At 49.2% G+C, this 26663-nt stretch overlaps 1 protein-coding gene across 1 annotated transcript in view; it reads right to left on the bottom strand.

Moving 5' to 3' along the window:
- The window catches only part of AUTS2 (activator of transcription and developmental regulator AUTS2), a 72183-nt gene that overhangs the window by 45087 nt on the left and 433 nt on the right, over window positions 1-26663 (bottom strand). The window contains exons 2-4 of the mRNA XM_057377613.1: window positions 25943-26061; window positions 25382-25613; window positions 22561-22609 (exon numbers count right to left, since the gene is read on the bottom strand). Of these exons, the coding sequence (XP_057233596.1) occupies window positions 22561-22609; window positions 25382-25613; window positions 25943-26061 (400 nt within the window). The remainder of the gene's footprint in view (window positions 1-22560; window positions 22610-25381; window positions 25614-25942; window positions 26062-26663) is intronic.

The following is a 26663-nucleotide window of genomic DNA, read 5'->3' as shown; positions in this document are numbered from 1 at the left end:
CACTAATAAGACTAAAATCGCTCCAGAAATTGAACAGCAGTTAATCTTCCAGCTAAGAATATCAYGGTGAGAAGACGAGAGGATCTTGCCAGTGATCTTAAAATGAAGATTGATAAGGCAAAAAAATAACTCCCAGCAGCTTGTGCTCACTGAATGCTCCTGCTGGTGGTTAACAGAGGCAGCACCAAGGGCTGCTCACTGRCCCAGGGCCACRGCGCTTCTCCAGRATAATCCCAGCAAGAAATACCCCAAAAGGGTTCTGTTTAACACCAGATCACTTCCAGGCTAAGAAAGTGCTTCCAGCTCCTTAATCTCTTTGTGAAAGAGACACCCCCGTGTTTGAGCACCAGCCCCTGGTGCTGTTGTGGTGCTGCCCTTTGTCCCCACACGGACACAGCCCGGGCTGTGGGACCAGGCTGGGGCCACCTCCTGTCCCCACTCCGGGGGAGGGGACAGCTGGGGGGCACTCAGGGCTCCTGGGGACACGGGAACAGCGCACCCATGGGAGAGCTCTGCTGTGGGAAGGGCAGGGAGAAGGGGATGGGCTGGTTTGGGATCCCACAGGCGCTGCACGGTCCCTGGCACAGATCCCAGGGAATCCCTCCTGCCAGCTCTGGGACAGCTCAGCCACGAGTGACCGAGCAGAGGACACCCCACCACAGCAGCACAGGGAGAGGGGACACAGCAGGAGTGTGAACCTGCCCAGAGCCCCTGCAACGCCCTCCTGCAGGAGGACTGAGCTCTTCTTGGTCTCCAGCAAGGCCACGGGCAGCCCAGGGAAAAATCCCAGCCAGAACAGCAACCACAGCAATGCCTGGCTCAGCTGGAGCTTTCCACGGTGCCCTCCTGCCCAGAGCAGACACTGAGCACCAACCCAGCTCATGAAATTAAAACATCTCAACAAACCTCACCAACAGGACCAGAACTGAAAAGGGTTTCAGCAGCTCTTCCCTTGGGACTGCAGTTATCAGTCAAGCCCAAACAGGAGCTAAAAAGCAGWGGAATTCCAGCTCTGCCTCTCATCTGCTTCTTGGAAATAATTTCTCAGATAACTAGAGGGCAGATAAATAATAAAAAAGGATCTGCATTAAGCAGATCATTTGTTTTCAGGGATGTACGTGGCAAATGCTGAATTTGTTTTTCATCTTGCCTCGAGTTGCAGCAAACTGTCACTCTTACATGGGCAACAAGGGAAAAACACACTTATTATTAGAAAACAATCACTGCCAGATCTGATAACAATCTGACATTAACAACTGTGGGGATTCTGCTGCCAAGGATGTCTTGTGTTATTTAGAAAACAAAAAAGAAAAAAATTCCTGTAGGGGGGAACCACACAAACAAATAATTGTTTTACATCCTATTAATAAACCTCCACAGCTCATGCYTCCCTCAGAAAATGCTTGCAGAGCTGCTATCACTTTCAAGAGCAAGCTACAAATGATATTTAACATTCCTGAGGTTAAAAAAAAAACAATCACATCTGTCCCAGAACCTGTCACAAAGATGGGGGTGCTGTTTTTATCCATCCACTTTACAGCAGGACAAAAGCTCCTTTTTGCAGTGGATTTCCTCCCTCCTTTATTTTTCCAGTTTTGATCCCTGTACGCAGCACCACTCACACAACCAACCACATCACAGAGGTCACAATCAACTTTAGGGAACAAAACCCCCCACACTTGGCTCCTGACTTGCAGCTTCAGCCACTGGGGGATCAGTCAAGCTGCTGACACAATCCAAGCTCAGCTAAAACCTTCTGACAGCAAATATTTTGCCTCTTGCATTCTGAGGATGCACCTGAATGGCTCTCACCGGGCACAGACAGTGACAGCACTGAATGGCAAAACAACAGAGGGGGTTTGAGTTTCACCACAGGTTGTGAGACAGTTTGACTTCTCTGCAAGAGGTTAGGAAGACACTTAAAAAAAATAAATCAGACCTGATCACAGCATTGAAAGAGCCAGAAAACCRTGTGCATGTCCAGATACACCTAAATCGGTGAAATAACAATCTTGATGGTTCAAATTAAGAAAAATGATCTTTCATTTGAGTTTTTACTGAAGGACTCAGCCCCACCAGGCACTGCAGGTGCTGAAGTTCCTGTGCTCACTGAAGTTTCTGTGTCCATGGTTCAGGYTGGACTCAGAGCAGGAGTGAGAGGGGAATGACAACATTCTAGAGGGGAATGACAATATTCCCAATTGTTGGTTTTTGTTTTTTTTTACAGCTGAATCTGCAGTGTCTGTGTACTGTAGTTTCTTGCTGAGTTTGTTCTTAGATTTTACAGAAAAAGGTATTTTTAGATAAGTTCAGGTTCCCTGTGTACAGACAAAATAGGGATTTGAGTGGGATGTGTGGAAACAATCCCCACAAAACCTTCTCCCATCTGAAAATGAAGTTTTATTTCTTTGTTGGTATTTTCTGGAGTTCAGAATAAACCCTGCACCATTCAGCATTATTGTCCTCACCCCTTTGGAAGGGCTTTGCAAGTTAAACCCTCAGCTGAGCCCMCAGGCCCAGAGAAGTCACCCCAACACCGAGAATGGGGTAAAAGCTGCAGCCAAGTCCCAAGCACACGATGGAAATGTCTCTATCTCTGCCCAAAAAACCCTCTACATCATTCTCATGGCAATTCCTGAAGCCAGGCAGCCATCCAGGACCTGTGGGACAGGACCAGGGCATGTCCTGAACTGCTCCACGGTGCCCAAGGTGCTGGATTTAAGCCAAGGCACTGCCCAGGGGCAGCAAAAGCCATCAGTGCACTCAGGAGGAGCCAGCATYTGAGAGGGGCTGGGCCCAGGGGACACAGAACCACGGAACCCWGAAATCCTGGAAYGATTTGGGCYRRAAGRGCCCTTAAAGATCATCTCAATCCACCCCTCTGCCATGACCTGAACTCCATCCAGCTCCAACTCCTCCACCAAATACCAAACTCCTCGGGGACAGATACCCCAATCTCACTGATGGTCCCTGCCCACTCCATCAATTGGAAAAGGCCTTTGCAAGACCAATCCCATAGACAGGAGATTCCCTGGGTGGATTTTCCTCCTCTCCTGTGCTTCTCACTGCTCTGTTTTGTTCTGGCTGCTGGGTTGGGTTTTTTTTTCCCCCATTGGTGGGACACAGAGCCCGTGGTGTGTGTGACTCTGTCAGCCCTGACGCTCCTCTCCTCGCTCTTCTACTCTCTTTTCTCCTCTCTCTTCTCCTCCCTTTTCTCCTCCCTTTTCTCCTCTCTCTTCTCCTCCCACTCTCCATCTGATGCCTCTGAGGGTGGCCTGGGGATGATTCTTCCTGATGGAGTGCAAATCACTTGCCAAGTTGAGTTCATTGTGACTGTGCCTACCAGGGAAGGGTCACTTACAGACTCCATCATCTCCTTCCCTGTCTCCAAAGATTATAATTTGTCCGTTGCAATTCACATCAGGATGCAATTTGGCAGGTGAGTTATAAGTCTGGAGGCAATTATTTTCCTTTCTTTGGAGAAATGGGCTATATTCATTCAGTTATTYCTCAGTTATTTATTTTGGATGGAGCACAAGGGAGGGAGGAAAAAGGAGAAAGGAAAACAAGATGGGTTTAGATTTTATGACAGGATTGACACTCGATGTTTTGACATTTTAGCAGSGTTGATTACACTGATCTATGCAATCCATGCACTGAATTGCAGCCAGGTGGAGGAAAGGGCTGCAGCAGGAMGGGCTCAGGTGGTGTGTGCCAAAAAAACCAAACAACCACTGTGGCAAATCCTGAGACTCAACCCCACAGAACAGGGAAAATCACCTCCTTTGGGGAAAATCACCTCCTCTGGAACAGCTGCAATTCCTCCCTKGGAATCTGGTGAGTGATGTGCTGCTCTCAGCTTACCAGGAAACACCTTTCCTACACCAGAGATTGTCCTTACAAACACAGCCAAAATTCCATTTCAATTATCCTCAGGGTTTCACAGCAGCACAAGGGACAGGAACCATCCTGCCCTCCCTCCTGCCCAGACCTTCCCCTCCCTCCTGCCCACGAGCWGACCCTGGGCTGCCCTCTCCTGTCAAACACACCCCTGAGGCTCACACCAGCCYTCACTGGACACCACAAATTAAAGGGTTTGTGTGCAGATCTAAGGAMAAACCTGGACAAAACAGAGAGGGTTCAATATGGATGAGTGGCTTTCACCCACCTCAGCCTCCCTGCACAGCTTCAGTGGATTCTGCTGGAGGTCAAGACAGATTTCCACCTCGATTTTCCAACACCCTACTTTAATCACTTGTATTTTTTTTTTTTGTATTTTCAATTATTATTGTCTTTTTGCCTGATAAAATATGGGTTCCATATGGCTCGAAGAGTAACTACCACGAGTCTTCCCTTTCCTCATTTGTGCTCACCAGATGTATTTGGAAAGGAATTTCACTGAGCCCAGATCTGGCAGCAGGTCCCAGGATAGGCCATTTCATGGCATCCCAGAATAATCTGGGTTGGACGGGACCTTAAAAACCATTCCATCCCACCCCTGCCATGTCAGGGACACCTCCCACTGTTCCAGGCTGCTCCCAGCCCCAATGTCCAGCCTGGCCTTGGGCACTTCCAGGGATCCAGGGGCAGCCACAGCTGCTCTGGGCACCCTGTGCCAGGGCCTCCCCACCCTCACAGGGAAGGATTTTCCCCAATTTCCAATCTCACTCTTCTCTCAGTTGCCTTCCTATCAATCACCAAACCCACTCCCAAGCTCATTTCCATTTTAAAAAGCAAATTATTAGGAAAAAAAATGGTTCCAGAGCTGCTATTTATTGAAGCAAGTAAAAAGGAGGTKCAGCAAGTTTTATTTTCCCCAATGAAGGAAGTTCCAGGTGAACTCCCCATCAGCTCCACGTGAGCAGTCAAAGCTGCCACTGAAACAGCTCAGTGAGCCCTAGCCCAGAATAAATTTTCCAGATCAGATGTCTATTTGAAAACTGAATTTTCGGAAACTGCAGCTTTTCTTGCAAATCTCTTCAGGCCCTGTGTCCTGTGAACCAGGCAGTGAGACCTCCCTGCCATTCCACGGAGAGCCCACGTTTGATCAGAGAATGGAAGGTTTAAAGTCACAGCACAATCTCACCTCCACGTTCTGGRGCCCAGTTCCCTCATCAATTAACCTGTCAGCCCACAGTCGGCCCTAATTAATTCAGTCCTTCTTTAATGGGAAGAATTTGCCTTGAGCACAGTCTGTCAGCTCCAGAACCACTCTGCAGCTGGGAGCATGTCACAGCAAACCCCACTAAATGCCTGCAGAGAACCCAACACCAGCAGCAACCTCACACTCCTTTTGGCTCCTGCAGACAGGTAAAATGTTATTTTTCCATGACTGTACCCTGCTGCTCTTTCCCACAAAAACTGCTGAGGTTCAGCTGCTTGCAGAGGTTCTSTTTGTGTCCATAATCCCAGAGCAGAGAGGTTCCCACACAGAGCCCCAACACCAGAGGCCTCTGAGAAACTTTTTTTGGGGAATACTCAGTGTCTGACATGGACAAATGGAGCCATCCAGAATCCTGGCTCCAAAAATAAGATTCAAGATTATTTCTYTTGAAATTATACAGTGCCAGACTGTGGATTTCATGGACATTCAGTTTTCATGGACATTCAAACTTTATGGACATTGAGACTTTATAGACAATGCACCAAAGGAGCCATCCAGAACCGAGACTCCAAAAATAAACTTTAAGATTATTTCTGTTGAAATTATACAGTGCCAGGCTTTGTGGATTCCAAGGATTTTCAGATTTTCTGGACTTTCAGACTTTATGGACTTTCAGATTTCATGGATTTTTAGACTCTATGGACATTCATAATGTGGGAATGTAGGTTCTGGAAAGTGAGGAYTTGTTTGTTTTGRTGAATTGGAAAATTTTGGGAGAATAGTTATAATTAGATATAGGAAGGTCAGTTTACAGGGAACTGAAAGTCATGGGTAAAGAATAGAGAAAAATGAGAAAGAGAACAGAAGAACAGGCTTTACCCATTCTATACATKGTGTGTGAAACTGATYGTTAATTGTTTGAATTCTTGCAAAATACAARAATTCTTTACAATAAWTGGCTTTGCATGCAAGAAACCCCAAAACAAAATCAGTGTGTCAATCACCAGCATCAGACTTTATGGACATTGAAACTTTATGGACAGTGCACCAAAGGAGCCATCCAGAACCCTGGCTCCAAAAACAAGCTTTAAGATAATTTCTTTTGAAATGATACAGCGCCAGGCTTTGTGGATTCCATGGACTTTCAGATTTTATGGATTTTCAGACTTCCTGGACATTCAGATTTCATGGACACTGAGCCTTCACAGGCACACCAGAGGCCACCCTTCCATCCTCTGGAAAAGCCATGGTTTGGAAAGCTCTCCCCACACCCCRTCCCTGCCCTGTGCATTCCCCAGGTGAGAGGAGATGGACCCRGGGAGCTTTTCCCTGCAATAGGAAAACAGGGATAATCCCAGTGCTAACGATCCCCCTGCTCCCCCCGACTTCAAAGGGCCTGGGATCACAGCTGCAATCTGCTGCSAGTGTTAGCAAACAAAATTACAAGTTTGAAAGCTACAGGTTCCAACAAATTCCCCCTGCCCTCGGTGTGGCAACGGACTTAAAAATAGCTGTAATGAGCAGCTTTGGATCTGCATAAATCCCCCGTGGAGTTCATTAATGATTGCATTTCTGTCAAGACACTGTGGCAGACAGGGAGCATTATYAAAAACACAGATAGATGTACCTGAAAGTGCATTCCTGCAGCTGCTCAGGGAGAAAAGGAGGCTCTGGAATTTCGGTTTCCCTTCTAAAGACCAGGATTGTAACATGGAACTGCAAAGGCTTTTGTTCTCAGAGCTCATTGCAGCTCTCCAAGGGAATGGAGATTACAATTACCTTAGTAATTACCTATCTGCAATTACCTTTGTATTTGAGAAAATGGGATTGGAAAGTTCACCATGGCAGCRTGGAGTGGTTTGGGTTGGGAAGGACCTCAAAGCTCATCCAATGCCACYCCTGCCATGTCAGGGACACCTCCTACTGTCCCAGGCTGCTCCCACCCCAATGTCCAGCCTGGCCTTGGGCACTGCCAGGGATCCAGGGGCAGCCACAGCTGCTCTGGGCACCCTGTGCCAGGGCCTCCCCACCCTCCCAGGGAACAATTCCTTCCCAAGATCCCATCTAACCCTGTCACTGTGAAGCCATTCCCTGTGTCCTGTCCCTCCATCCCTTGTTCCCAGTCCCTCTCCAGCTCTCCTGGAGCCCCTTCAGGCCCTGGAAGGCCATAACAAGGTCCCCCCAGAGCCTTCTCCTCTCCAACAACCCCAAGTGCCTCAGCCTTTCCTCACATCAGAGCAGCTCCAGCCCCTGGAGCATCTTCACAGCCTCCTCTGGACTCATTCCAACCTTTCCAGCTCTGAAACAGCAGCATTCCCACCCTGCTGCCGTTCACTCCCAATCTCCACAGCCCAAGGTGAATTATGTGGAGCTCCCATTCCACACCAGGGCTGCTCTGTGTGAAATCCCAGCACTGTGCCAGCTGAGGAGGCAAGGTTCAGCACGCCCATCACCAAACCAGCCCCAGGAAATCCGCTCCTGGCTCACGGGTTGGTGTTGCAAGGAGACAAAACTCAAACACACCGTGTCAAAAAGTGCGGGGTGCCTCCACCTCCTCTTCACTCCTCAGGGGAAAAGGTAAATAGAGTATAAGCCATTTCTTTCTTTTAAAAAATAAAAAAAAAATTCTAACCTGGCTGAGACGTAGGAGAATCATTTACCTTGCGCCTGTCAGAGCAAGTTCTCTGCATGCTTTTTCCATGTTAAAACCASAGAATGGATTCACTCCAGCCACAGAGGGCAGAGTTTAAGATGCAGGGAGAAAATGAAAGCCCAGCRATAAACTCTGTGATAAACACTGTTTTCAGCAATGCTTCAGTTCCATGGCCAGCGAAAGGAAAGAAAATAAAAACTAAATATTCAAACGGAGACTGCTAAAGTCTGTCTGCCATTTCCTGAAGAAGCAGCTCAAAGACAGAATCCTATTCCCTGCCTCCTGTTTGCATATGGAAATTACTTTATCCATARCATGTTAACTAAAATAAGCAACATGAACACATAAATACTCAAAGCAGACTTTTACCCACAAATTGGGCTGATCCCTGAGCTTTGAAGTTTCCACAACTGCCCTGATTTTTTTTTTTTTGGCCACTCCTCGTTCTAACTGCTAACAGCAGAAGAATCACAAAACATTGCCAAAAAATGCTCTGGATTCTTTGCCAGAACAAGTAATGTCCCCCTGCAGCATCTTTCTGAATCACTTCCAGTAACGCTACAGCGCTCTCTTGCCAATCTGCCTGAGCTCAGCTCCCAAACACAGAACAGAGCAGGAAAATCCCCCCATTCCATGCTGGGAACCCCTGGGCACACCCTGGGGCTGACCTGGCTGAAATCCCCACTTGCTGCTCACCCACCAGCACACAAAAAGTAACTGCTAAAAAGGAGGAATTTCAGGAAATGTGGAATCACAGAGTCTCTGGAATGAATGGATCCACTCTGTTTTATCACATCCACTAAATCCCATAGGATCAGCAACATCAGCTACTCACAGAATCCCAGAATGGTTTGGGGCAGAAGAGATCTCAAATTCCATCCAGTGCCACCCCTGCCATGGCAGGGACACCTCCCACTATCCCAGGCTGCTCCAAGCCCCAATGTCCAGCCTGGCCTTGGGCACTGCCAGGGATCCAGGGGCAACCACAGCTGCTCTGGGCACCCTGTGCCAGGACCTCCCCACCCTCCCAGGGAACAATTCCTCCCCAATTTCCCATCTGTCCTGTACTCCTTCAGCTTAAAGCCATTTCCCCTTGTCCCAACAAGCACAGCCCTGTGGCTCTGGGGCTGTGCCCCTCTGCCAGGCACTACCAGGGTGTGCTGGGTGCTGGCACAGCCCCACAGAGCCCAAGGGYTGCARGACAGTGAYCACAGCTCAYTTTTGGGGACCCTGGCACAGCCCTCGCTGCCTTCTCAGGACACACTAACACACCCCAAAGCAAAGAGGTTTCATTGCYTTTGTGTCAACTGCCAGAGCAATCAAAACCATCATCAGACACAAGTCACTGGCTAATCTAATTTTTAAGTATGCACAGCAATCAACTTTCAATTAATTTCAGTATCAAATGAAAGGGAAAGATGGATCACCTCCTGTTACACCCACAACCCCTCTCAGATGGCAGTGTGTGAGTGCCATTGTTTTTTAGTCATTACCTTTTCCAATACCTCTGTCAAGCCCTTGTTCCAAGCTGCAGGGGAATAACAGTGCACCCCCTGCACACCATCCCCAAGCTGTCCCTGTGTCCCAGCACCCCTGAACACACAATATTACCATAATCAAAGCAGGCTGGAGGGTTCTGCTTTAAACGTGTCTGGGGCAGCTGTGGGATCTCTCCTGGCTGTGACACCCAACGTGGTGGCTGCTGTCACCAGAGCTGTGCACACAGCAGGCTATGGCAGCTCTTTGTGCTCAGGGCTTGCCTCATCCCAGATTTGTTTGTCCCTGGGAGCCCTGCTTATCCAGCAGGTATGGTCAAGTTATTTTTGGCCCTAATGCGGTGGCAAAACACAAGGAGGCCTGGAGCAGCAAGGCACTGAGCTGTTGAAAGGCGGGAGAGCAATCAGGACGTTTGAGCAAGAGGAGATGCTGGACAGGGCATGTGAAGACAGACAAAACCAGCTTAGGCACCCCCTGCTTCGAGTTGTCAGCCAACTATTTAAGCAAGGTGTTAATTTACTGCAGGCTGCATTGTGGACAAATTTAATGGGTTTTATGAATTCAAAAGACGCACAGGTTTGTCCCACACACATGGATTGCCCAGCCCTTCCCAGACAGGAGAGCAGCCTGCCCGATGATTGTTATCACCAATTAATCGAATTACAGCCACTCCCACACATCCTGACCAGGGCTTGGTGTGCACACAGGGCCAGAGGTGGCCACAAAGGGATCAGAGTCAGCAGTAGATGCAGGAGCAGATGGAAAAGCAGCTCAGCCAGACCCATTGATGCCTTAGGATTTTTAGTTTCTGTATTTTCATGTATCTGTATTCTTCTCCAGTGTACAGCACTAAAGCTCCTGTTCTCCCATCTTTTGACAAAACAATTCCTCTCTGGGCCTGAAATCCAAGGACACTTCGCTGCCTCAGAGCCCCAAAATCTGTAAACAACAGTGAACCGGGGGGAGCAAGCTTGGGGTGGTTGGCATCATCACCTGAAGGTGTCATTGGAGAATTGGGGCCTGATGTGTTAATGAGACAGAACTTATAAAAGGGGAAGATGTCATGACTTGGGGTCCATTTTGGGTGTAGCCTCAGGAGGAGGCTTTGTCTGCCCTGAATTTACCAGCAGGCCTTTAGGCCTGGATTAAAGCTGTCTATTCTCATTCTCTTCACTTTGGCTTCTGTTTCAGGTGAGCCTCATATAAGGCAACACCATGACCCCAAGAGGCAGCTCAGAGTCCACTGAGGTGTGGAGGGACCTGAGGAGCACAAGGCAGGGCACAGAGCCTCCCTCCTGCTCTGTGGGGTCACCGTGGGACCGGTCAGTGAGCTGGGGTCACCCCTGTGGTGTCCCCAAGCACAGCTGACCCTGCACAGCCTGGGCTCTGCAGGGACACTGTCTTGGTCTGAAAGACAAGTGTTTGTTAATGAAGGCAGGGACTTTTCTTGGMGCGGTGAATATGACTCTCGTTTTTTTTCAAATTATTATGCTCTTTACTAAAAGAAAACAACTCTCAAATAAAATAAATATTTCGAAAAATCCTTATTCCCCCTGAGTTTAGCTTTTTTTTTTTTAACAATTAATAAAACAACAACTTTCTTATCAGTGTATTTTAACAACTGAAAAAAAAACCCCCAAAATTCCCAAAAAAAGAAAAGAAAAATAAAAAATCTAACCTCCAACAGACACCCTCAGCCCCCACTGTGCTGCCTCGCTGCGGACAGTGGCTCTGACCTGAGTGACCAACCTGGGCTCTGTCCACTCAMACCCTGCCTCAACTCCTCTCTGTGGCACACAGAATGACCACAGCATCAGCACTGGGCCATGATGTGCTAAAGAATCACAGAATCATGGAATGGTTGGGGTTGGAAAAGACGTCAGAATTTAAAAAATGGTACCCAAAGAATAGGACCTAAAGAACAGAGCCTAAAGAATGGGACCCAAAGAACAAAACCTAAAGAACTCCTGGGTGCACTCAGATGGAAGAGGAGAGATTCCAGCAGTTCTCTCTCAGAAAGTGTCAGAAGCTCAGCATCAGCCTCCCCATCTATCCCAGCCTGAAGTGTTTCCCTGCCTCCCCAACCAAAAACCAGAGCATCGACTGCCTTGGGAGAGCAATTCCCTCAATGACACAGCTCTCTCTGTGCCACCCAGGGTGCCACGAGAGCTGGTGTTGGAAGTCCCGAAGCTGAGCCACCCCTGAGGCTGAGATCCACAGCAGGCACTGTGCTCCTGGCACAGCTTCCCAGCCCTTCCCAGGGGCAGCAGGTCCTGCCTGGCACTGAAAAAATGCCAAAGTTAGGTTTTTATAATGCTTGATCTCAGCAGCACAAGCAAGGAGAAAAGGAAAACCCCAACAGTCRCAGCATGGAACAAACGGGTGCTGAGTGCCCAGGCAGCTCCCACACCTGCTGGAAGGGCCCCAGGCACTAAACCCAGCACTAAACTCAGCACTAAACCCAGCCAGCAGCAGCAAAGCCAGGGCTCTGCTCATCTGCTGCTGATTTACAAACACTGCTTCTCTTAACAAACCAAGTCYCAGTGCTTAAAGGACTAACAACCCAGCAAATGAACTGAAGTATTTATTTGTGGCTTTATGACTGGCCAGACCCATTTCCACGGGCTGGTTTTTCCTCAGGACCCAGCCTGCTCTGCAGCAGCTGTTTCCTGTTACAAGCCACTCAGACCCCTTGGCCTCTCATTTCCAAAACTGCCCACTAACTTGAAATATTTGAAAATTACAGGAGCACTTTCACCTCATCCCTTTGCCCCGGTTCTTCCCATCTCCCTCAGCAAGGGCTGAGGTGACCCAGATGGCCCCAATCCCCAGATCTCCCTCTCCTGCAGACCCCACAATGTTTGTGAAACCCYAAGGAGGACCCTCAGAGAAAGGTTCCCAGGGGGCTGATTTGGCCCACACTGTGCATGAGTTTTCAATCACTACAGGTGAGGGGACACAGGAGTTTTGGGGAGCTCCTGTGACTGTGAGCAGGAGATTGGAATAAATCAGATGCTCTGGAGAGGTCAGGGCAAGCTGTGAATGTGCCTTGAGCCAGGATTTCAATGCCAGGGAAAATCCTGCTGCATTAACACAGCCCTGGTGGGGTTTGGGTTTTGGGCTGCTGCACTTGTGAACTGCCCTGGATGCACTCTGAACAGCCTTTAGCTGAAGCTGAGGTCTTCAGATTAAAAAAAAAAAAAATTTCTTGAGAACAATATTTTTGGCTTAGAAATTCCATCTGTGAGGGTGGGGAGGCCCTGGCACAGGACGCCCAGAGCAGCTGTGGCTGCGCCTGGATCCCTGGCAGTGTCCAAGGCCAGGCTGGACACTGGGGCTTGGAGCAGCCTGGGACAATGGGAGGCGTCCCTGCCATAGCAGGGGTGGCACTGGATGGGCTTTAGGGTCTTTCCCAACCCAACTACACCCAACTCATTCTGGGGAGAATCACAGGAGGAGCCCCATTCCCAGCTCCTGCCTCTCTCCCCCAGCACGTGCCAGTCAAGGCCATTAACTGCTCCAAAGGGCACTGTAAATCACTTTATCTGCTCCTCTGTATGCCCCCTCTAAGTGCACACTGATATTGGATTTTAAACCACTTGAGCACTCTGCAAGACCCTTCCAGACCCACACTGGAGGCCTCTCAGCTGGGGACATCCACCCTGAAACTCAGCTGCTGTTCCAGTGCATCACTGGATGCCTTGGACAGCACCAGCACGAGTGGTGATGGCAGGTGAGCCATGTCCTGGTGGGGACAGCCCCTGCCCAGGCTCTGCCTCCTCCCACCCCATCTTTCACCTGAACAACTCAGCTGCAAATTTATCCTCCTTTCCCTTTCCCTTTCCCTTTCCCTTCCTTTCCCTTCCTTTCCCCTTTCCTTTTTTTTCTGTGTTTGGGTTTCTGGTGAGAAATCACTCAGCTCACAGCACCCAACTGTGGTGCCCACAGCCTGGGCACAACCCTGGGTGGGGGAAAAGGGTGGGACCTTCTGGGGACAGGGACAGCAAAAGGATTTGAGTCCCCCTCATTCACCAAGGTGCAGCAGAGATGGGAAAAAAGGAAATCTATGATCCTGGGTGGCTGAGAGGTCCCAGGGTGTCCCAGGGTTTACTCCTGTGGCTCTCACCCAGCAAAGCACGCGGTGAGTGCTGAATGTGAACGGGAGTTAGAAGTTGGTGGAGCAAGGAACACAACACTGAGCTGAARCCTAAACCAGGACAAATCAGGCTCTGTTTGTTCTGCCCCAAGCCTAAAAATGCTCTCTCACAACCCCCTCCCTCTCCTGAGACTCACAGCATCCCTCCACAGCCATATATTCCTTTGGATAATCTGTGCTGAGCCATGAGAAAGCTAAAACTTCCCCCCATTAAAGCCWCATCCTTCACAAAGTCATCTCTGGCACCAGAATGAACGTGGCAGCTCTCACTGGGAAGCTCCATTTCAGTTTTTCTGCCTACTCAGACAAATATTACTGCACTCAGGTCATGCACTGAAGAGTTCCTTCACATGTTCAGACCCTGTGTTTTTCTAGGGGGGGAAAAAAAAAAAAAGCTGAGATTTTGGAGAGCCACAGTGAGATCTGCCTGTGGTTCTCCCCCTCCCATTCCCACACTTTGGAAAACAACGATGAATTCACAGAAATTCACGGGCTTTTGTGGGCAGTCTGCACGATAAAATAACAGCTGACTTGGTGGGATCGTTTTATGTGGAGAAACATTGAAATTAAATCAGAATGGTGAATAATCATGGAATGCTTTGGGCTGGAAGGRACCTTAAATTGAGGGACCTCACCTCGTTCCACCCCTGCCGTGGACAGGGACAGCTCCACCACCCCTGGCTGCTCCAAACCCTGCCCAACCTTTGGGAAGGCAAAAGCCACTCTTGTTCGGGGGACAGCTGAGAACTGGCAGGGAAAAAGCCTCTTTGCTTTGGTTTTAAGCACTTTCTAAGACTTTATTAAAAAAAAAAGTCAACAAATAAAAAGGAAAATATTGCCCACAATTCATTCAGATGTCCCTGCAAAACTCCTGATATCCTGAGTGTCAAGGCTGTAGGAYGTGGGATATTTTAGGGTGCTTTTTATTTTTAAATCACCAGTCGCTGTCTAACAGGCCTTSCCCGGGCTGTGTAACTCCACCAAGGGAGGAGGCATCAGATCCTACAGAAGCTGGGCTTGGAGGTGACCCAGAGGGCTGGTGGCACAGTGGGGTGTTTGGGGAGCCTGGGCACCCCATACCCTGAACACCCCATATCCACAGCACCCTATACCCTGAGTACCCTATATCCTGAGCACCCCATACCCACAGCACCCCATACCCACACCCTGAGCACCCCATACCCTGAACACCCCATATCCTGAGCACCCCATACCCACAGCACCCCATACCCACTCCCCAAGCACGTTCTGCACAGCTCTCCTCATTTCAAACCCTCTTAGCACAGACCCTGGTGGTGCAGCTTGGGTRGTGCCCAGGCATGAACTGCCTCTTTCTAAAGCCAAAGTGAATTTATAGCTCCTTCCCACTATTTAAAAAAAAAAAAAATTATTTTATTTTCGATGGCAATTCCAGTCCATCCAGTACCAACATCCAATTAAATCCAGTTCACCCAGTATCAACATTAAATTAAATCCAGTGAAGGAACTCATTGTCCAGTGTTATCTACAACCACTGCGTGGTGTCCACGTGCTCCTTGGCTTAACTCCTGGGTTAAACCTGGGTAAAACCTGAGTTAAACCCAAGTTAAACCTTAGTTAAACTGGGTCAAACCAGGGTTAAACCCAGATCAAATCTGAGTTAAATCTGGGTTAAACCTTAGTTAAATCTGGGTCAAACCTGAGGTAAACCCAAGAAAAACCTGAGTTAAACCTAAGTTAAATCTGGGTAAAACTTGAGTTAAACCTGAGTCAAACCTGGGTAAAACTTGAGTTAAACCTGAGTCAAACCTGGGTCAAACTAGGGTCAAACCTGGGTTAAACCCAGATCAAACCTGAGTTAAACCCGGGTTAAACCCAGGTCAAACCTGAATTAAACCTGGGTTAAACCTGGGTCAAACCCAGTGCCAGGTGTGGCCCTGCTGAGGTGCCACTGTGGCCTCCCCGCTGTGACATTTCCAGTGGAAACGAAGGGRGTTTGATAAGATAACAAACACCAGGCAGAGCCCATTGCAGTGATGGAAGGCAGAGAACAGGAGAGGAAAAAAAACCTTGTACAAGCAGCAAAACAATCCAGCTTTATCTAATCTCAGCAACTCATGGCTGCCTGCATGCCCGTGTGTGCTTTACTGACAAAATAAAATAAATTGAATCAGCTCACACACGATAACATGCTCTTTCCTACCTCATACTAATTGCCTGGCTAATTGATGTTTGTTGAACTTTCTCCATTTCATTGAGTGATTAGGTACAAAGCTAACAGTTGACATCTGTAGGCGCTTAACTGGCGTCTGTAATTACTGTTAATGTTAAATAATTGTTAGTTAATTGGAGTGGTAACTGACTGAATGGAATCCAGATTGTGAAGCAAAAAGAGACCTAGTTAAATAAACATACATTTTCAGGGAAAATCACATTTTATTACAAGGCACAGACTAACAGCAGGCCAGATCTGGGAGGTCTGCAGGGTGCTCCGTTTGCCAAATCTCACAGCAGCCCCAGCCTGGACTCCTCCAGCCACAGGGGGGGATCTTTGTCACCAAAACACCCCCATCCCAKGAATATTTCCACCTCGTTTTGAACCCATCAGCACAATTTTACAGCCCCACACTGAGGTCTTTTTTGAGAAAATCAGATACGGGCTAATCTACAAAACAAATACTCCCTCCATACGAGATACAATTGTGCTGGTAAACATTGCCATTCTGCTCCCTAGACTGGAACAGCTTGACTTTGCAAAAATCCACAGCCTTAACTGAACTCCTGGGGGCATGTGACCACCAACTGACCCCAAAGGGTACTGGATAGCAGCCCTAAGGGACAGGGACACCCAGAACACTTCAACCCTCTGCTGTTTTGGTCCAGACCAGTCAGTGCCTAAAGGTGCTTGTATTGCTGCTTTTCTTTTGAATTTCCAATTTAAAAGTCACCGGTGACACYTTGAAAGGCACCTGTTTTTTAAGTTTTATGATTTAAGAATCTGAAACGTTTTGGAAGAGGTTACCTTGGAATTTCACCTGCCCCTCTGGGCACATCCCATTATCCAGGGACCTTTTCCTGCAACTGCAGAACAGATCAACATCCCACAGCTCTGAGACACTGGGATCCCACAGTTCTGCCACCTCCCAGTACTGGGATCCCACAGCTCTGGGGCACCAAAATCTCACAGCTTTGGCAGCCCCCAGCATTGGGATCCCACAGCTCTGGCACCTCCCAGCACTGGGATCCCACAGCTCTGGGGCACTGGGATCTCACAGCTCTGGCACCTCCCAGCACTGGGATCCTACAGCTCTGGCATCCCACAGCTCACCTGGCAGCCAGGGTCCAGCCAAAAATCCACCAGCAGATGGACAAGGAGAGGACATGGAAGGTGTGGGACTGGTGAGGAGTGGTTTGTGCCCAGAGATGCAGCCATAAAGAATATTATGGAATGAATTCCTGCTCAGATAAAGCCTTCCTGGCACAGGAATAGCTGCCTGGCTCCTTTGGGAAGCAGAACAAAGCACCATCTCAGGACATTTATCGACCTTTTTGGCTGCTTCACTCRGAAGGAAGTCAGAGAGAAGTGACCCAGCAGTTCTTCTCATCTCACTCAGGGCTACCAGAAACCCAGGCTCTCCAAACCCACAGCTTTGTCCAGTGCTCAGCCTCTCCCTAATGAGACACCCAAATTCCACATGGAAAACASTGAAAAGCCACTTGAAACCCAGAAAACAACAAAAGCCAGCGATTCAGGAACACAAACCCTGTGAGGAACGGCTGAGGGAGCTGGGGTTGTTCAGCCTGGAGAAAAGGAGACTCAGAAGTGACCTTATTGCTCTCTACAGCCCCATGAAAGGGGCTGTGGGCAGGGGGGGTCGGGCTCTTTCTCCAGGCAGAGCTGGCAGAACGAGAGCTGTATCAAGTGAAACACAGGTTGGATATCAGGAAAAAGTTCTTTACAGAAGGAGTGATAAAGCACTGGAATGGTCTGCCCAGGGAGGTGGTGGAGTCACCATCCGTGAATGTGTTTAACAAAGATTGGGTGTGGCACTGGGTGCCGTGGGTTAGTTGAGGTGTCAGGGCAGGGGTTGGACTCGAAGATGTTGAAGGTCTCTTCCAACCCTGGTGATTCTGGGGCTCTGGGATTCTGTGACTCTGGGATTGATTCTGTGACTCTGGGATTCTGTGACTCTCTGTGACTGTGACTCTGTGATTCAAAGGCACCAGGGAAGCCTGTGCCACAGAGACAAGGAGACACCGCTGTCAGGGTGTCACTGGTGTGGGGTGACCATGGGAATGGCCACAGAACTGGACATCTGCAGGGCTGCTGGGGTGGGTCAGCAGCTCCTGGGCTTTGCTGGCCTGAGGCYGTTCCCTGAAGTTGTCACCGAAACTGCGGGAAAAACAAAAACTCTCCAAGAACATTTTTAATGTTAGAGAGTCTATTTAAAAAAAAAATTTAAACTGATGTGTTTTCCAACACAGTGCTGGGGCTGCTCCAGAGCTCCCAGAGAAGGGAGGAAGAGGCATTTCAGGGAGAAGAGGCAGCAGGGAGGGCCCACAGACACAGACAGCAGCCACCCCAAAACCTGCAAGCGAGGCTGAGAACACCCCCCGAGTGAGTGAGGATGTTCTGTGGATTCCTCCAGGGCTGGCAAGGAGTGAGGCAGCCCCAGCCCATCTCCTGGCACCCCAACCCTGCTCACACCCAGTGCTGATCCACTGTCACCATCTGGGGATGCTGTGGGGTGGGTAATTCATGCTGGGGGTGCCATGGGATGGGTAATTCATGCTGGGCCCACTCCCACCCACCTGGGGACACAGTGGGGTGGTTATTTCAGAGTGAGAGCACCTCTCCACTGCCAAGGATCTCCTGAGAGCAGAGCAGCGGGGAAGGCACTGCCAGCTGCAGCTCCCTGCTTGTTTACAGAAACTCACGTTGGAGAGGATCCTCAAGAAACGCTTCACCACAGCCCGCCAAGGGGAACAACAACAACAAACCTGCTTTTACCAGGGCAGGATGTTGCTGCAGAGCCACCTGAAAAGCTCTAAAAGGGCTTGATCTGACTGGGGTTTGAGCCACCAGTGAAGCCTCCTAACCCAGATGCCTTGATCTACCTCCAGCTGAGAGTATAAATATTTCCCTGACAGCTGGTGGTGCCATGCAGCAGAAGGATTCATAAAGTTTACATGAACATCCTGTAAACAATTTGAACATAAAAAGCTCTAACAGCCCAATTGTGCTCCTGATCAAAGGCAAACTTCAATATACAGCATAAATGAAAACTTCACCACTTTGGGACTCGTTTCTCCCTTCAGGAAAAGCTGTTTTCCAACGGTATGTGGGAGGGAGTTAACATAAATGAACCACACAGCCGTAGTAAGAGCTGCCTGCTCTGCACCTTCACATGTGTGCATTTAAATTATTGAGAGATAATGGAATTTAATTGTGCTGAGAAGTCGTGTTACCAAAATTCAGGAACAAATCTTGTGCTTTGGCTGGGATTAATAGTGCTAAGGTGAAACTCTCCGAGGGTGAGGGGCAGCTCTGCCCCTTCCACGACACACAAAGTGCAAGCAGCAATCCCAAAGTGTCCCGCAGGGAGGGAAGGGGCAGAGCAGGCGCTTCGGGCGGGGATGCTCTGCTCTGGCAGCCCTTCCCCAGCTCATTTATTCAGACATTGACAGCTCCTTTGTCAGGCATTACCCAGGGCCCAGASCCCTGGGTGCTCACCTGCCAGCACAGCCACCTGGGAACCCTCTCCTGGGATGATTTCACCATTCCAAGGTGTTCCTGCTGGAGCTGTGGGACACAGTGGGGTGCAGTAGGGTGCCCATCTCCCAGCACAGCCACCCTGGGAACCCTCTCCAGGGGTGATTTAACCATTCCAAGGTGTTCCTGCTGGAGCTGTGGGGTGCCACAGGATGCTCATCTCCCAGCACAGCTGCCCTGGGAACCCTCTCCAGGGGTGATTTCACCATTCCAGGGTGTTCCTGCTGGAGCTGTGGGGTGCAGGGCTCTGACCCATGCCCAGGGACTGCTCACTCAGCGTCAGCTCCAGCAGCTCCTGCTCTGGGGACCAAGCCACCCCCTTCCCGAGTTGCCAGCCCTGCCACAGGCACTCCGAGGGCTGGGGACAGCGTGGAGGTGACGGGGGAACACCAGAGCCCTTTCCATCCAGCTCTGACACATGTCCCAGCCCCCAGGGACCCCAACACCCACCTGCTGCCCCCAAAGCTCAGCACCCTCCCAGACTCAGGGATGCACATTCCCATTCAGCTCCAAGGGCAGCCAAGTCCCAAATGGGAGCTCAGAGACTTCTCCTCAAGGGTTTTGAGCAGCTCCTTGMGTGAGATTTGGGGGGAATTTCATTTTTGCTCTAGATTTTTGTAATTCTTAGTGTTTCTGAGGAAAGGACTGCTCCACATTACACATCCACACTGATCCATCACTCCTCGTGCCTGAGCACATCTTAAGCCTTGAAGTCCACAACRAAATGACAGAAAGGGGACAGAATGTACACACCAGATCTAAAACGCTCCAGGATTTGTACCTGCTGCATAAATACATAACTTGTGTAACTTCTGCTACTTCAGTTAGAAATAAAAATAAAAAATAATGATTAAAGAAAAAAAATAAAAGGAAAAATCAAGCAGAGTGACATGCAGGTGGCTGTGGGACATCCAAGAGGGGTGGCCATGGACGCAGAGGGCCGGCCCTGCYGCCTGCCCAGCCCTCCCAGCCTGGAAGGTCTTGCCAGGATTCACCAACACAGATGTGACCTTTCCTACCAGGGACTTCTATTGCTTCTGGCAAAAGCAGCCGTGGACAACACAGCGGGGAAGAGCTGGCTTGGAAGAGAGCAGGAGAGGGATCCTGAAGGTGGAATGGATCAAAGTGACAGCCCTTGGGCACTCAGCAGCTCCCCAGGGCCAGGAACAGCCKCCCCAGCCCTGCACAGAGCCCAGCACCTGCCTGCCAGCAATTACTGACATTATCTCCAAACAGGGCAGCTTTGCCGAGGTTCTTTTCCTGATATTTAGTAGTCTGAATGCTAATCCCTTTGACAAAACTGTCCCCTATGCTTTTTTTTGGTTCTCTTTCCCCTTAATCTCTTTCTCCCAGTATAAAAAAAAAAAAAAGAAAAAGAAAATACCAGCCAGCCTAGTTTGGCCGCACCTGGATTTGCATTGATTCCTCCCTTGTCATTCATGTTACCAACAGGAATTAGCATATGGCTTTAAGGGGAAACTCAGGAGGAGAAAAGAAAGATGCCATTTTGATGGAAATAAGGGGCAAAGGAATAATCTACCATCAACTAAAAAGCTTATTTGTGTATGGTTTCCCAAGCAAAGCTTCGAAAAGCCCATGTTGATTTTAGGCTACACAAAGAAAGCCTAATCCTTTCAAGGGAACTAAATCACCAAAGAAAAGTAGCTCGGAAGAAAAGGCTCCCTGTCAAGCATGGGTATTCACATCCAAAGGGATGYCACGAACGAAGCTCCGTAAGTAAACAGCAATAAGAATGTGGGAAATGTGTTTGAGGCAGMAAAGAAAACCAAAGGAAGAGGAAGAGGGGCCTACTCTTCATCAGTCACCTCCTGGGGAGGAGAGGAGCCCCCCACTCGCCCTGGTTACAGGCCTGCGGCAGGAATGCGGATTCACCRCTGCCTCTCCTGCCCTGGCCCAGCCCCAAGAAAGGGCTGCTCAAATGCCAAAGCTTTTTACAGCAAATTAGCAAAATAAAGATGCAGTCACATGTCGTTTGGGGGCCCGGGGTCACTCCAGACACGMAGCTCTTCCCTTCTAATGGCTGTGCCACCTATTCTCAGCCTCCRGAGGGGCCGGGAACCTGTGCATGCCATTAATCACAAAGGATAAATCGGCTTGCCAAGGGAGATAACCTGGTTAGACCACAGAAATAATCCAGACTGTACTTCCAAAGGATGCTAATGCCTGAAAAACAGGACTCTGGGCCCGTAACGCAATTAAATCCAGGTATAATTCAATATGCAGCAGAAGCCTTCAGAAGCAGCAGCGGATCAGCATGGGAATCCCAAAGGTAACRGGGTCACGCTCTGTCCCCACTTAAACCAGCACAGCTTGGTGGAATTAAAAGKCACAGAAAAGCACTGGAATGACTCACTGGAGTAGCAAACCAAAGCTGGGGAGAAGCACACAGGGCAAGCACTGAGCAAATCCACACCTGGCCAGCAAAACAGACCTGTGTTTCAAACAGATCGAATCTGCCTCTTCCAATGCAAACTGACTGGAGCGTTCCAAACCCCAGCAAGATAAAACCCCGGGGTTATACCGGGAGCTCACCCTTTTCCAGGCAGCTYCCACGTGCTGCCAGAGGAAAGCAGCACACTGGGGTAAAAACCAGATGCGTTTCCAAGGCTTTGATTCACACTTGTTTGTGCAGCTCATGCCTGGAGCTGCTCCCTCCACCCTCCTTGCAAAAACACCAACCGAACCAAAAGTGAGAATTAAACCCAAAGGATCCCCAAAGCTGTTGTAATAACGCTGCTCCAGGCCCAGCTCCATGCAGCAGCTCACGGGCGCTGATTTAGGGCAAGTTTTCCCTTAATGTACTGTTATATCATTAGCCACTCTGTCTTTGGATTGCTGTTTGGGAGAAATTAATGGGATACTGAATATTTAAATGTGGCCCTCTCTATCATTTATTAACTCTACAGAAAGCACACAGCACAGTAAGCCATGGTTTATGACTATTATCCTGTGAATACTAAATGTTGGCTGGTTATTACTGTCAGCAGTGCAAATTGGCTATTCATAATTCCACGTCTATCATGGAGCTGATGAGTAACAATCAAGTTAAAACATTTTGAAAACTCTTACAGTTATTTAAATGAGCTTAAATTAAAGCCATTTGTAAAATAAACTATTCCCTAATATTGTTATTTAAATTAATTCTGACCTGGCAGGCAATGCATTATTTAAAGCCTATATTTTATATTAAGCAAAGCAATTACCGAGCATACAGAACACGTCTGAAACCCAGAGAAACATAAAAAGCACTAACAAGCTGATTGCGACATTTCTGCAAGACAAGTTACATTTCATCTCCCATTGAAATTGCCGTGAAAAGAAACGTGTGGGGAAAAAAAAGAAAATAAATCTGTTTGGGATGTGAATTGCAGCCTTACCTTTATTTGTGACGGCGTTGAACAGTTTCTCAGAGCTGGCATCAGATGCCTGAAAGACCAATAAAAAAAAAAAAAAAAAGAGAAGTTACATTTTGTAGCAGTGACAGATTTCCAAAGGCACGGCGGTGTATTTATGCACAGGCAGAGGCAGGTATGTATATTTTAGGGAAACAAATCAGGAGACAAAACCCGGGAGCGCTGGAAGCGGCAGCTCCGGAGGCCGTGTCCATGAGGTGGTGCTGTTTGGCTGTGCTTYGCCGCCCTGCAGTGCAGATATTTCTTGGGAAAGATTCTATTTCATAAAGAAATGGGTTTTTTCTCCAACATTAGCTGCACAGACACTGTATCTTTGTACTGCCATTATCCAATACGTTCYGACATTGATTCTGTGATGGAGAAGAGTCACGATTTCAAACCAGACGCCCAGGCTTGGGAATTTCAAGAACTGGAGATTTCTTAATTAATTTTTGAAGTATTTTTGGGATCCCTGCTGTGTGAACATTCGATTTTTTACCACCTTCAAAGCTGTGTTGATAACTCAGGTTAGTAATTTCATAAACTGCTCTTGCAAACTCTTTGAAAAATAAAGAGTGTGTCAGTATTTAGGATCAGCTTTYCATGCCAGCTTTGCCTTCCTCGGAATAACTGATTCTTGACACCTCGCTGTGTAAACTAATAAACCTTTTCTTTTTCATCAAGCCACCTTTCTCCATGGAGGTGTTTCCCCTTAATATCGTGTTAGCAGCTTCTCCRTCCCCGCTGTTTCTGTGCCAGGGTGCCAGCTCAGCTCTCCACCCATGTCAAAAGCTTTAATTTCAGTTTCGCACAAAACCACTGAGCTCTCCCTTCGAGAAATTCCAACGGCACAAAACCAGGCGGGGAAGGGAACAGTGAAAATGTTCATTTCACAACCCCCCCGAGCCCAAAAGCACCGAATACTCAGTTGATGGCAGCTGTGTGCTGCTCTGTCTGGGCACACACACACAAAACACAGCTCAAACTTCTCCCACCTCTGTACCCACAAAAARCACAGAGCTCTGCAATTCCGAACTGGAGTCTGGATCCAGCCCTGCTGCTCTTAGAAAATACAGGGAAAATRTGCTCACGAACAAAACACTGTAAACAGGGTTAAAATGCAACACTTGAGAAAGAGTTAAAATTTTCCCTAGAAATTGTTTTTTTGCTGAATTTGGGAAAAATAATTAAGAGCACTGTTTGGACAGCGGGCTGTGGAGGTTTTTTCTGTTAAAGGGAAGGAATTTCTCAATTCAAAACCAGATAGAAATCACCAGACAATCAACACAGACATTTGCTTTCTGACTGCACTAAAAACTTGGATGCGAAACTCCCGATAAATGAATAGACACAGCTCAGACTGCGCATCACAGTGTARGAATACACTGAAATAATTTGCTTGCCCCCAAGTTACTGACAGACAAGATTTCTATGATTAATTATTAAAAATAGCTTTATTCTTTTTCAGACTTCTAGACAGATTTTACTAGATTACTGCTGGCTTATTTGAAAGCTGAGCTGGTGCATTTCGTCTCAATTAAATACCTTGTAAACATTGGATTTATTACTCAATGATGGATTTATTATTCAGTGACGACTTTCTCTAAATTAATGAAAATATGTGAATAGTGCACAAATTGAAGAGATCAAGAAGGCCATGTGCTTTAAAGAGCAGCCCAGTATTAGTCCAACAAGAGGCTCAGTGCTTTCCTAACCTTGCCAATCAGCCTGCTTAAAAATAATCTTTCCCAGMAAATTTCAGCTGTTGTTGTCTTTCCAAATGAAGCTTTTCTCTGAAGTCAAAACTCTCCAAGTCAGAGAGTTCCTTTTTAGAAAGAAAATACAATATGAAAAAACCAAACAAACTTCCTACAGTGTCAGCTATTACTTTATTTTACTGTTTCAAAACAAAACAGCACAGGGAAGCTCCATGTTTCCCATTCGCTTGATTTTTCCAAGCACCACAAAGAGGAAAACAATSTTTTTAAGAAGTTTGCTCGAATAACAAATGTAAACCAACGGATTATTTTTAAGCTTTTTCAGGTGCAATCTTTCCCTGTGCTATCGCACACAGCAGTTGTCACAAACRGTGCTGTGACACCTGGAAGTGGCACATCTCGAACCAAGCGCAGCCTGCCCGAGGATCGCTCCGGAGCAACCTGGCAGATGATTATCTGTGTAACATACATCTAAAAAAGGAATTATTTACAAAGACAAACCTCGTCCAGGAGTGAAGCTCATTTGGCTTTATTGTCCACACATAACCGAATGGAAGAGCAACTTGAAATAACCCCACTGCCTGCGTTACCATGAAAATAACCCTAACGTTGGTTTGAACAGCGACAAATAAGTTGGCCTGCCCGTCTTCTTACTTTAAAATTGGGTTTAAATACAAAATAACAATTAGAGTGATGTACCGGCGATACGGAGACGAGTACAATTTCCGCCAGCACACACACACACACTGTATCTATTTCCATGCAACTATTATTTTTCCACAGCCAGGCTGTCACATCACGCAACAACGTTAAAGGAACAAAAAGCCAAATTGATTTAAAAATCCGCAACAACTCARCACTACCCCAGAAGGATGAAATTCACTGCCGGCGCAGGGCTGACTTAAGCCCTGCTCYGTGCTGACAGGAATCCGCGCAGACAACAAAGTGCCTTTATGTGCACGGTGGGTGCGATGGGGCCGAACCTGGATGTTGGAGCGGCGGAGAGCAGCTCGGCTACCCCTTCCCTTACACCAGCCAAGCGCAACTCTCTCTTCATTCCCCTTTATCCCGATCTTCCCAYGTCTTACTTGAGCAGCTGAAGAGCACTGTCTGCTGGCACCGCGGCATTTGGGGACACACCGGGTTATCCGGGGTGCTCTGCCCTGGGAGCCCCCGCGGTTTCTCCTTGCACGGAGCCGGAGCTGGTGACACACAGTTCCCTTCCTCGCACTTTGGCCGTTTTCCCTTACAAATCCCCTTGTTACCAAGCGCAGCTTAATCCTTTTCACCGCGAAATGAAACAAGTCAGCAATCCCTGGGCTTAAAGAAAAAAAAACCCCAACAAACCACACAGAAAAAAAAATAACCTAAAGAGTATTTTTCCCTCACCAAGGAATGTGCTGCCGTTCAAAGGGATGCATGACTAAAATATTTCCTGTCCAGACAGCGCAGCCTGACTCACCGCTGGCACGGCCCGGCCCCGCCGCGGCACTTGCACCGGCCCCGCACCTGCCCGCGGAGCCAGCGCGGCCCCGCCGCCCCCTCCGCCCGGCCCGTCCGCGCTGCCCAGCCCGGCGGCCGCTACCTCCGGCCGCGGGGTCCCGCAGGAGCCGGGCCGAGCCCCCGCCCGGTGCTGCCCCGTTCGTTACCTGCTGTCCGGGGGCTCCGCGGGGCGGTCGGCCCGCGGCTCATGGCGGTGCGGGAGGGGCGGGCGTGTGCGGCAACTCCGATCCAGCGCGGCTCTCAGCGTCCCGCGGCCAAACCCAAACTAATCCTCCGCGGGGAACCAACTCCGCGGGCCGGGAGCGCGGGCCGCCGGGCGGGCATCCTTCCCGGGCCGCCGAGCCCTTCCCCGCTCCCGCAAGATGGTTCCCGGCAGGAGCGACCGGAGCGCGGCGTGCGGGGAGCGCGGAGCGGGCGCGCTACTGGAGCGGCAGCAGGACAAAGAAAACCATGTGCGGCGGCGGCGGCCGGGGCAGCGGCGGCACCTCCGGGTGCGGGGCGGTGCGGGGCGGTGCGGCCGCGGCGCCTCCTCCCTCCCTGCGCGGCTCCGGCGCCGGCGGCAGCAGCTGCGCGTCCCTTCTTTCGGGCGGTTTTTTGGGTTCTTTTCCGCTGTTTGCCGGGGTGGTTTTGGGGGTGATTGTTTTTGTTTGGGTTAAAAAGTCATGCCCGTCCTCTCCCGAGCCAAAGCGGGCTCCCGCCGGACGCCGATCCCTCCCGTCGCGGCCGCGCTCAGGTGAATTCCATGGGGGAGAGGCAGTGGCCCGGCCCCGGCTCCTCCGGCCCCGCCGACACAGCCTCGCAAGCCTGTAATCCCCGAGGGGCGGCTCCGCTCCGCCCGGCCCGGCTGCAGCCGCCCGCCGGACCCCT

The sequence above is a fragment of the Malurus melanocephalus genome, unplaced genomic scaffold, assembly GCF_030028575.1.
Source record: "Malurus melanocephalus ecotype Western Australia unplaced genomic scaffold, MMel_1.1 scaffold_319, whole genome shotgun sequence".
NCBI lineage: Eukaryota > Metazoa > Chordata > Aves > Passeriformes > Maluridae > Malurus > Malurus melanocephalus.
Note: the sequence above shows the minus strand (reverse complement) of the source record. Positions and strands in the feature narration are given on the sequence as shown.